General features: G+C 44.0%; 1 protein-coding gene across 2 annotated transcripts in view; it reads right to left on the bottom strand.

The window, feature by feature from the left end:
* CDH12 (cadherin 12) overlaps nucleotides 1–12,383 on the bottom strand; it is a 688,633-nt gene that overhangs the window by 25,138 nt on the left and 651,112 nt on the right. For both annotated transcript variants that reach the window (XM_077933347.1, XM_077933348.1), the window contains one exon: nucleotides 4,712–4,965. In XM_077933347.1, coding sequence (XP_077789473.1) covers nucleotides 4,712–4,965 — 254 coding nt within the window. The remainder of the gene's footprint in view (nucleotides 1–4,711; nucleotides 4,966–12,383) is intronic.

The following is a 12,383-nucleotide window of genomic DNA, read 5'->3' as shown; positions in this document are numbered from 1 at the left end:
CGACGTCACAGCCAGTACAGCGCCCGCCACAGTGGGGAGTGTCAGGGAGCACAATGCGCCTCCTCCCCTCGCTAGTATCCGCCCCGGAGCCGCAGCAAAGGTGTAAAAGAGCCACATGCGGCTCCGGAGCCGCGGGTTGCAGACCCCTGACCTAATCAATAGACTTTGGGCTATTGAATTTCAGCAGCCCTCCTGCCTCTCCCCTTCTGTTTTAAGTCATTGTTGCAGGGCCCTCTATGACACTGATTCAGCTCAGCGCCCAGTGCTGCTAAACTGGTCACACTCTCCTTGCACTGATGGGACATATTACCGTAACTGGATACCACACACAATATGGAACAACTAAATTCTGAGACTCCTAAATCCTTAAATTGTGAAGTAAAGCTGCCTCATGCATCTGGTACACATCCTCTCAGGATTTCTCAATTTCTTCTTCATTCAGTGCTTGCCTCTCTATTTCTATATTCCTGACAGCTTTGATCTTCACCCAATAAACTCATTCCTTCGCTGAAACTTTGACTGCTTTGATTCTATCCAAACAAGAAAAATAAACCTCAGCATTCTCGATGACTTTCTGCAAAACAGTTTTCCTCCCTCCCTATTCTTTAAATAAGTGGATTTCCTTTCTGCTATCATTTAGCTATTATCTTCTGATCCCCATATGTCAAAGCTAACAGATTTGAAAGTCCCTTTTTTGCCTGATAAAGTGTAATAAATTGCCAGGACTAGTGTTACTTCTGCTAATGTGAGCTGTTTTGAAGTGCTTTGTTCTCTGGAGTTGTGCCGTCTGCTGCACAAAGCACAGATCTGTCTTTTGTTCCTGTCTCCATTGTTTTGCAGATTACAGATTTGTGTAATAGGCATTGTGATGGCTAAAACTGTGCCTGGAAAACATCTCAGAGAAAATGAATTAATTTGCAATGAAACTATACTGCACAGCACATTATATTGCCTAGTGCATACGAGAACACTTATTGTCTTCCACTGTCTTCTTAAAGACCTATTTTCCAGTCCCCCTCAACTGCATTATGCTTTGCAAGTTCTTTCTTTAAAATATTATTAAAGTGACATAGGCCATTATTTACCCTGACAAGGCAAACTAGGCTTTAAAAAGCTAACACAGCATAATGGTTGTAAGACACACTTGGAAGTTGTAAGCACACACAACTGTTTGCAACTAATTTATGCTTTTGCTAACTTCTGTTTATTGACTTTTTAGTTTCAATTAGAGGAGATAAACCTTATGGAGCACTGAAGTCTAATACATCAGTAACTAACAACTGCATATATTTTCTTTCCTTCTGTTAAGCCAATAGATAAATAAGCAGGATCAGCTTAATAAATAGGAAATGGGGGTCTTGACAATTATCCTTTTCAAATAAATAAATTGCAGTATCTCCGAATCAGCACTCCTACATATTAAAGCACCGAAGGCATTTTCTGCAAAAAATGCAAGAGTGCAGCCAAAACCTACAGACCTTTCAGAGTTCATCTATGTGGACCAAGAAGTGTCCTCGTTATTTATCCTAAGGAAAAAAAAACAGCCTTCATTTTTTAAAAAAAATTAAGATTCTAGTCCTTATGGTTGCAGTGATGTTCACTTGAAGCTCTGTCTTTTCTCCACCTGCACATTAAACATGGCTGGTAAAAAGCAATTTCCTAATCAAAAGCCCTTCAGCATTTTTCAGGCATCAGCTTTCAGACAAGCATTTCCAAGCTAGAGTCAGTTAGGGTGATGCCATGCCTTTGACCATTTCCCATTACTGTGGTTTCTTTCCCCCTCTGTGGCTATCCAGTTTTAAATCTATGTTGTTTTAAGGGACAGATTGGAAGGTGCTGCTTTCAAACGAATGTGCTACAGCCTAGTCCATTAGCTACTTTCTCCCCATGTTGGAGATTAAGACTAATACAAGGTTCCAGAAGGGGCTTGCCAGGTGGGGTGGAATCAATAGGCTAGCTTCTCAGCAGCTAGATCACTGTTCCTTACTGGGGGGGGGGGGGGGATTGAGGAACTGGTGGAGATCTTGGCATGGTGCAAATATGCTGGTCAGAGCACCAGATTGGCTCTTCTGGTGAATTTGCACCACACTGTTCCACCTCGACCCTCCTGATCCATAGAAGAGAACATCTTATAGGCTCTATGTGAGTTTCCCCTATATCTTGTATCTAGATCTAGTACAGTGGTACCTTGGTAATCCGTTCTGGAAGACAGTTCGAATTCCGAAACACTTGAAAACCGAGACTCAACAGCCGGCCATCTTGCACTCAGCGGAAGCCGCGTGGCATGTTTGACTTCTGAGGCGTGTTCGAAAATCGAAGCATTTACTTCTGGGTTTATGGCGTTTGAAAACCAAAATGTTCAACCTCTAAGATGCTAAAAAACTGAGGTACCACTGTACTTTTTTTTCTAGAAAAAAGGTGCCAGAACTACGTACCCCCATAAAAAAGCACTGTCTATATCTATATATGCTTTCCTTTCAGAAACTCCAAGTGTCGATCCATGTTCATCCTTGGTTTCTCAGTAAAACTCAGTAAAACTACCTGTTTTGTACCCCTGTAAAATTTTATTTTCAGTTTATGAAATTCTATATTCTATATCCACCCACCATGCTGATGAAGAATTCTACGAAACAGTAGTCAATATCCAGAATTACTGTTCAGTGTTGGACATCACTGTTGAATACACAAAGCTTCACAGCTTCTCTTCCAGCGTACAAAGTTTGGCACCTCACTTTATTTAAAGTTTTTCAGAGACTTTGAGACTAAAGAGTTCATTTTGAACCTTTTATGATTTGAAGGAATTCTATAAAGATTGTCTATTACATATGTATGTGGTCATCGTTTTGCCTAGACATTGTTGAGGTTCTCTTTCCAATCAGGTCCTAAGTCTCCTTGCTTGTGCTCAATCCCCCATTCACCAAACAGTACATGCTCCCAGTCCTGTATGAAGTTCCTCTGCCTCCACCTCCCCCCCCCCCAAAAAAAAGACCAACCATTTGTTTAATTTATATTTATCAGCTGTAGTTTGCAAAAGCTGTGTATCGGATCTTCATTTCTATCAGAATGTTTGTGAGTACCCCATGACATCACAGCAGTCAGCCAATGCCTTGGGGTATGAGAGAGAGCAACAATATGGGGGTGGGGGACTGTGGTTATCAAGGCTAGCCCTGCCCCCAAAAGCCTTTAGGTCAAATCCATCTGTTGCACTGTAGAAACCTAAGAATGATGATCAAACTCTTGGGTTTAGAATATGGGTCACTTTCCTCACCCTCTAACAATAGACACAGGGCGGCAAATAGTTGATACTTACCTTAAAGATCTTTCAGAGCATGTCTGTTACCTTGACACTAAAATAATCTGATTTTTGGAATCAGATGTAGGATGCTTTACTGGAGTGAACCAAATTAAATGTGTCATAAACCAATTTACTGAAGTGATATTTAAGAAATGCCTTGCTTTCATCAACCATAAGCACATGGTTCTCTGTTGGACAGCTTATTATTTAAATTTGAATGAGGCACTGTATCTTAAGCCATTGATTGTTCATTTTCACAATAAGAGGGCTAAACATTGCCAATGAGCCAGAGCATGTAAAGCCAATAGCCTCATCCCTTGAAATCCAGATTTATTATAAATATTTTCAGGTAGATATTTTGTAGTCGGAAAAGTGGCATTTCTAAGCATCCTAATCCTAAATTGAATTACATTTGTGCCGAAGCACATTTACTCAAATACTTATTTGGGATTATTATTAGTGACATTATTAGCAGATGTCATTCACATGCTACATGGCATTTTAAAGAATTAAAGAACCAGGTTCCTGACTTGTGGGGCTTGCAAACTAAAAATAAAAATTGGGGAAAGAGAGAAAAGGGGAGGCAAATGTAGAAGAGGAAGATGATGCATAAATGTTCAGAAAATGGGAGTTTTGGGAGGAAGCTGGAATTATTTGAGAGCTGGACTTATTTGAGGGATGGGCTGATCAGCTTATTCCATCCCTGGAATAACACTGACACTCACTCATAGCTTTGCTCCATCCTGTTTCATCCCTTTGCAGGTCATTCCAATCCATGGTTTGAGGGTGACCAAAATGGTCATGTATAAGAAATCAACAGAAGCTAGTTTGGGGATTCCCAAAATTCAGGGCCAGCCCACGGCGTTTTGTCACTGTGAGCAAAATGTGCTGAAGCCGCCAATCACAGCTGCCAGCCCCATCATTGCAACTGTGCCCTCACCTATGGCTGCACCTGTGCTGTCAACATGACACAGCTGTGAGGGCACAACAGGTGAAATGAAAGCCCCAGTGGGGCTGGGAGTAGCACGAAGGCAGGGGATGGATCTTCCACCTGAGACAAATGGCCTCACCTTACCTCATGGGTCACCCCTGCCTCATTTTAACTCATGGGTCACCTCCTTTCATTTGTTAAACATTGTACAGACATACACTGTTTTAGACTGGAAGCCTTCCTTTTGGCCTCCAGGACTTGCGGAACCTTTGTCATTCCACTATACTTGAAGTGTTGGATCCAGAAGGTTCCTCCAGAATGTAAGTGCTCTGAATTCACCGGGTTTTGTGTTTTCTTGGAGAAGGACCAAACTGCTGGCCTCTCGTTTTGAAAACAGAATTAACTGCTCCTGAGGTTCGTGCTGCTTTATGTATTTATATATCACTGACAGTTTCAACTTGGGAAGACAAGGAGCATTTTCTCACCTGACGACACTGCTGCCAACATCAAGGTCCTGGGCAGTAACAGCTCCAATAATGGTCCCGACTGGAGTATCTTCATAAACCTCCATAGTGTACAAAGGTTTGCTGAAAATGGGCGGTTCATCCATGTCCAACACGTTGATCTTCACCGTAGCAGTATCCTTGAATGGGCCCACAGAATGGAAGCGATGGTCAAGATGCACATTTGATGCCTCTACTTTAAAAGTGTATGCCTTCTTTGTTTCAAAGTCCAATGGCTACAATAAAGAGGAATGCAAAATACAATGTCAGATCAAGGACTTAAAAGAAGTAGTCTAAAACCTATCAGTGTGTGAGAAAAGACATATGCATATTTAAAATAATGAATAGAGGACTGTTTTGCTTAGTATATTTATAGTGAATATGCATTTCGGTCTTGGATGGGGAGGAAGGGACTAATGACAGACAAGAGGGGCTGCAGCTCAGTAGAACAGCATGTACTTTTCATACATAATGTCCTTAATACAATCATTGAAATGTCACAGAGTTAGCCCATGTGGCCATCCCCGCTTGCTATGCTATGAAATCCCAACTCCCATCATCATTGCTAATGGTCAGGGATGATGGGAGTTGTAGTACACAATTGTTTGTGGTTACCATGTTAGATAGGGACACGGGTGGTGCTGTGGTCTAAACCACTGAGCCCAGGGCTTGTTGATCAAAAGGTCGGCGGTTCGAATCCCTGTGACGGGGTGAGCTCCCGTTGCTCGGTCGCAGCTCCTGCCAACCTAGCAGTTTGAAAGCATGTCAAAGTGCAAGTAGAGAAACAGGCACCACTCCAGCGGGAAGGTAAATGGTTCTCCAGAAGCGTCTTAGTCATGCTGGCCACATGACCCAGAAAAACTGTCTGCGGACAAACTTCGGCTCTATCGGCCAATAAAGCGAGATGAGCACTGCAACCCCAGAGTCGTTTATGACTGGACTTAACTGTCAGGGGTCCTTTACCTTTTACCATGTCCAATACCCATGAAGCAATGGAGTTCAACAAGAAAAGGGCTAGGAGACACCTTTGCCATTACATGGCTGAATTATGGGCCATTGGTTTGAATTCAGTTTGCTATAAATTTTTGGCAGCTCAGTAATGCAGCAGGGAAATGTGGCCCTCTTGGTTCTTTTGGACCTCAGTGGCTCCAGCATCACCAGCCACAATGCTCTCCATCACCTCTTCTCTCACGCTCTGCTTCCCCAGTCAGCTTGGTTTCATTTGTCAGAAAAGATTGGTGTGGGTGGCAGGAATGGTCTAAATTTACTGAAAAACTAAGGCAAAAAGAGCAAATTGGATGGTTGTCATTTTGGAAGAGGCATGCTTCCTTTCCCCAGCCACCTAGAGAGTAGGTGGAGAGGAGAAGCTTTTGGCAGAAGGGAAGGCATGCTAAGCTGTGCAGACACATATAACATTCACGTGTGCCACCAAAAATGCCAGCCTCTTCTTCCTGCAGCACCCCTTTATGTAGCAATATATATATATATTGAAGCATTCAGCAGGCGATTCCGGCATTAGAGGGAACAGGGATCAAAATACCAGCATGGTGGAAGGGGGAGGAACCAGGAGCTGCTTCAGTAATTATTTTTAGAAGTACTGGGATGGGGAGGAAGTTATGACCTGAGAATTCTATACATAAAGCCATGGATCACTGCCCATTTTACACCCTACCCTCCACCTCAATATGCCGTAATGAATGTCTTTATGTCTTATACTGCCTGAGGCTGACAAGCATGACAGAATATCTACGTATACTGTGAATCAATCAGTTCCACCATTCAGCATGAGTCCAGGTAATTTACCAACACGATGGCCTGAAATCTTTTTATTTGCCGAGCACAGTCTTGTCCTCGCTCAGTCATTCCTATCAGAACTATCATTTCTGTCCCCCATCTATCCCATTATAAGTCCAAAAAATAATAATACGTTGCCTTTTTATTTTTTAGATCACGCACACAAGAAGTCTACATGGTTTACCCTGCTGATGACAAAAAAGAAACAGAGGCTCTGCTGTCTTTACAGACATTTAACTGGATTGGGCCCCTGATTTCTTGTGATGGTTTACTGAGGATACTTAGCTAGCAGTGACATCTCGTGGTCAGCTTTAGGAACATCACAAAGCAGTGTAGTTTTAAAATGCATGGAACAGAGAGGGGATTAGAAGGAACTGAAATTTACAGTTTTGCAATGTACAAAAATTAATGCATACTTCTGAAATTTCTGTTGCAATTCGTCATGTTCTGCCAATATCCTACCTGGCATGTATCTAATCTCTGCTTTTTATGGCACTGGCAACAAAAACGGGTTTATTATGAATTTGCAAGAGATTAATAGTCACTCTAAGGAAGAAACAAAAAAAGCAAGTTTTGGAAAGTGTTGGAATAATGACTTTCCACAGGGATGCATTAAATCTTTTTGAGACATGTCTGACTGATACTCCTTTTCTCCCAAAATTCTTCAGATTCATTGCCTGAAGAGCTATATCTACATTTGCCTCAAGTGTTGCTTCAGACCTGAGGAATTCTACAAATCTTAGCAAAATCCCACAAATGTCTCCATTCACCAGAAACCTCCAAAAGCTCGTTCCAATTTTGCTATAGGACATACACGGTGACGACTTTAGATTCTGGTTATTCTAGGCCCATTGCACGATGACCAGTCTATTTCCTGGTAAGCAGCAATAAATTAAAAAAGGTAATAGGAAAGGGACTCCTGGGCAGTTAAGTCCAGTCGAATTTGATTATGGGGTACGGCACTAATCTCAGCTTTCAGGCAGAGGGAGCCAGCATTTGTCCGCATGACTAAACCGATTCTGGTGCACAGGACACCATGATGGGTGCCAGAGCTCATGGAAATGCTGCTTACCTTCCTGTCACAGCAGTATGTATTTAGCATCAATGTGAGTGGCTGGAGGTCAGGTGAGCAACAGCACCACACCACATATTGCTGCTGTTTACCAGGAGATAGCGGGGGAGAAGGGTGAAGGGGTCAGTACTGTGCAAGTGCAACAAGAGTGACATATTGTATCGAACCACACCTGAACTGTTGAAAAGTTTTTCGACTCCCAGGGAACCTGCTGTATAAGTCGTGAAAATGGAGGCACCTGAGAGCATATAAGAAATGCTGCTAATTGATCTCTCTGCCCCTTGGGAACCTACAGTGGAAAAAGAGGTGCAGGAGGAGAAAGATTGGCTGGCTGTCAATGAGGAACTACCTCAAACTGATTTCTCCACCCCATGGATGTCTGCTATAGAAAAGGGGATGCAAAAGGAACCGGTGCCTGCAGAGATGGAAGAAAATGTAAAAAACACACATCATGCATGTTGGGTAGAGAAAAAGGTTCTCTCTCTCTCCTGCAGGATGCAGTAGTCATAGCAACAGCTTTGCCCAGGCAGGCTCACGATGTGACCCATGAGAGCAGCAAAATAACCAGAGTGTGATGAGATAAAATCAGGCCAAATCTTTATTGATAGCAGAAGGCAGGGTAAGGGTTGGCATGGCATTGGGTCCCAGGACCAGTTCAACATTCCACAAGTCCCATGTTGATGGAATGGATCAAGCCAGGTATGGACCACCTCAAACCTGTTCCATGGGAGTCAGCCAGTGCTGAACCTTGCTGTGGTACAAGCCAGTAAGCAAGGTGTCACTGGGTGCAGTTTCTAACAAAGCAGATACCCCAAGCTTGGGGGTGCCCTGGTCAATCCTTCCCTCAGGCCACTTATGGGGGCTGCCCCATACTATGTTGATCCTGTCTAATGCCATTTCCACCCTCGTACAAACAATGGTTTTCTGCCCAATGAAGGAAGGCCATAATTTCGCTGAAGGAGAGATGAAAAAACCCCAAACAAGTGCCAATCAGGTTGAGAGAGAAGAATTCCTTTCTGGCCATGTCAACCAGCGACCCAAAATTGCTCAGTGAAGGCTCTAACCTGAGGGTGGGTGGGCACTGGGCAGGATGACCCTTACCTCCAGGGAAAGCAGCCCTATATAGGCTTTGCAAGGGCTCATGAGACAGCTTTTCCCCCACAAGCCCATCACACAGAGAGGATACTGGACAAAAACTTGCCCAGTATTTTGCTGCAATCTATGGGCCACAGTGTCACCAGGCAAAGGCATCTCAGACTTACTGGACACGGAAAGAGGCTTAAAAGAGAATTAGATAGATTAGTGGAGGATAAGGGTACAAGTTTCTGGGGGTCATGAGTGGGATAATACTATTGAGCCTGCTTCTATCTGCTTCAAGCCTGTGTAAGCAGAAAGCTGGATAAACGGGCCATGGGTCTGTCTCAGCAAAGCTCTTCTGATAATTTATTGCCACTGTATTTATTGCAATTTGGGATGAATTCACAGAGCTCTCCTCAATGAAGGTATTTGAGGAGTTTTTCAAGGGGAGCAACAAGTGTTTCAACAAGGCTAGGGGAATTCCTTCAGTGTTTATGTGTGGCTCAGTCCCAAAGCTGTTGCCAAATTTTGACAGAAGTAAGATTTTTGAAGTGAATTTTAAGTTTCCTGCTTGGGTGAAATGCCTGAGGAAATTTTAGAGAAACAAATCTAATTTTATGAGCTTGATGAACACTATAATCCTAACCATGACTAATCGGAAGTAAGACCTATTACTCCCCAGGTAGGTAGGGCTAGGATTGCAGCATAAATTGCTTAGAGGTTTCTGAGAGAGAGAGAGAAGGAGATTAATCTACATCACTCAGAGGAAGAAGCATGAATGAACAAACCTATATTGCACTAATTGAACTCAATGAACTCAATAATGATGACAATGAAAATCAATCAGATAGTCCTGATTTATTAGACTTCTGCTTCATATTTCAGCCTGAGATTATTACTCAGGAGCTCTGCGACGACATTTCCCATGACCTGTGCATTTTGATTTTTGTGGTATGTAGGCTGCACTGAGATGGTCTGTGTTGCATTGGTATCTGTTGATACCCTCCGCAAACACTTGGGAGTTTGGTTGCCACCACATCTTGCCTGACATGAAGGTGACTATGGAGGTTCCTCCTTGGAGAAACATCTGAGGAACTTTGAAGGAAGCCTAGTCAATCACATGGATGGCAGGCTGGAACAAAGCATGAGAAGCATGCCAAGGAGTTTGTTAAGCACTAACCAGAATTCTGATTCCTTCCTACATGCATCCATTGTGAATATAATCATGGTGCAACTAGTTCTGGATACCAGCTATTGTTATAAATCAGGGCTGGGGTACCATTGTCTCTCCAGAAGCTGCTGAACTCCAACTCCCATAATTCTCAGGGCTGATGGGAATTGGAGTCCAACAACCTCTAGACATCTATGGTTCCCCAGTTCTGCTACAAACAATTAAGTAAAATGGAAACCTGGGATTTTACTCCATCTTGTCTGTACTAATCTACTTTAGCACAAAATATGCTGATTTTTTTGTGGGGCAGGTTCTGCTTTCATGCAGAAAAGGAGAATACAACATTTTCTTTCAAAATTAAAGCAAAATCAAATTTTGAAGCAGAGAATGCAATACAGGCTGAAATTGATTGAATATGCTGCTGCAATAAACACAGCACAAATACTGAGAAGGAAGTGTTTCTCTTCATTCGCAGTCTCCGCACGGTGACAGGAGACACGCAGTGCTGTCTGCTATCTGTGAAGACTTGCACAGCTAAACAGTTTCTATATTTATCCACAGAGCAGGCGCTGCATGAATAGGAACAGCCAGGCATTTTCCTATGCTGCATTATCAATGTGCTTTAGACCCCAGTATAGAGAAACCTGTTCCCATTTGCTCTCTTTGTTTCAGGCCTGCATAATGTGTGACGCACCAAGCCGAAAACACCTGACCTGTCACATATTAAAGGTAAAGGTACCCCTGCCCGTACGGGCCAGTCTTGACTCTAGGGTTGTGTGCCCATCTCACTCAAGAGGCCGGGGGCCAGCGCTGTCCGGAGACACTTCCAGGTCACGTGGCCAGCGTGACATCGCTGCTCTGGCAAGCCAGAGCCACACACGGAAACGCCATTTACCTTCCCGCTAGTAAGCGGTCCCTATTTATCTACTTGCACCCGGGAGTGCTTTCGAACTGCTAGGTTGGCAGGGGCTGGGACCGAACAACGGGAGCGCACCCCACCGCGGGGATTCGAACCGCCGACCTTTCGATCGGCAAGCCCTAGGCGCTGAGGCTTTTACCCACAGCGCCACCCGCGTCCCTTTGTTGTTGGTTCTTCTTTTGTTGGGGAGGGTATGCAGTCTCCAGAAGGTTATGAAACAAGAGGTTTGTTCACCCCTGTGGGCCATCATGCTTTGTTGCACAACCCATCAAGCAGGCTTTCTGTTTCTTCTATCAGTTAAGGAAACAAAATTTTTTAATACATGTATTAATCACATAATACCAGAACTTCGAATTAAATGATAGCAGATGGCACAGTGGGGCTGCACAGCTTACCTGATATCTCTCTGGCTGAATTGCTATCCAAAGCAGGATGGAGATGGACAAAGGCAGCAGTGAGGTCAGCCTGGGGCAAATACACTAGCGGAACCAATCTGGTGCTCCTGCCAGCTCATTCGCACCTTGCTGACCTTGCCACTGCTCCATTCCAATGTGCAGCAGCAACTTGGCCTGAACCCCAATGCAACTAAAACATTATATTAAAAGTGCTTAATATTATCCCACCACCACTTGTGAGGTGGCCCAAATAAGACGGTCTGACTCCACCTTCCATAGGTGTTCAAACCTGTATGAATCACAGGCAGACTGCAGACTACACCTGCAAATGGGTGTGTGTCTGTTTGGTTTGAATCCTGCAAATGGACTTCAAAGTCCATTTAAGGGGCTGCCCTTGAGACTGACCCAGAAACTCCAGCGGGTGCAGAATGCCGCAGCGAGACTCCTTATGGGGTCCTCGCTGCGGGATCACATTCACCCAGTGCTATACCAGCTGCACTGGCTCCCGGTGCTGGTTTAAGGTGCTGGCTTTAACCTTTAAAGCCCTATACGGCCTAGGACCCTCGTACCTACGGGACCACCTCTCCTAGTATGTCCCACGTAGGACCTTACAGTCTTCAAACAAAAACACCTTGGAGGTCCCGGGCCACAGAGAGGTTAGGCTGGCCTCCACCAGAGCCAGGGCATTTTCAGCAATGTGATTTGAACTGATTTTATAATGAATTGATTTTAGAATGCTGTATTATTTTACTGTTGTTAGCTGCTCTGAACCTGACTTTGGCTGGGGAGGGCGGGATATAAATAAAATGTTATTATTATTTATTAAAGGAGTCATAGAATCATAGAATCATAGAGTTGGAAGAGACCACAAGGGCCATCGAGTCCAACCCCCTGCCAAGCAGGAAACACCATCAGAGCACTCCTGACATATGGTTGTCAAGCCTCTGCTTAAAGACCTCCAAAGATGGAGACTCCACCACACTCCTTGGCAGCAAATTCCACTGTCGAACAGCTCTTACTGTCAGGAAGTTCTTCCTAATGTTTAGGTGGAATCTTCTTTCTTGTAGTTTGGATCCATTGCTCCGTGTCCGCTTCTATGGAGCAGCAGAAAACAACCTATCTCCCTCGTTTGAGGATTCGTTTGAGGATGTGCTGTCAGCAGCAGCTTTGCATCCCTTGCTGGCACCCAGGACACGCGCCGGGAGTGGGGTGAGGAGGGTGAACAA

Source organism: Podarcis muralis, chromosome 8, assembly GCF_964188315.1.
Source record: "Podarcis muralis chromosome 8, rPodMur119.hap1.1, whole genome shotgun sequence".
Lineage (NCBI taxonomy): Eukaryota > Metazoa > Chordata > Lepidosauria > Squamata > Lacertidae > Podarcis > Podarcis muralis.
This window is presented reverse-complemented; position numbering and strand designations above follow the sequence as displayed.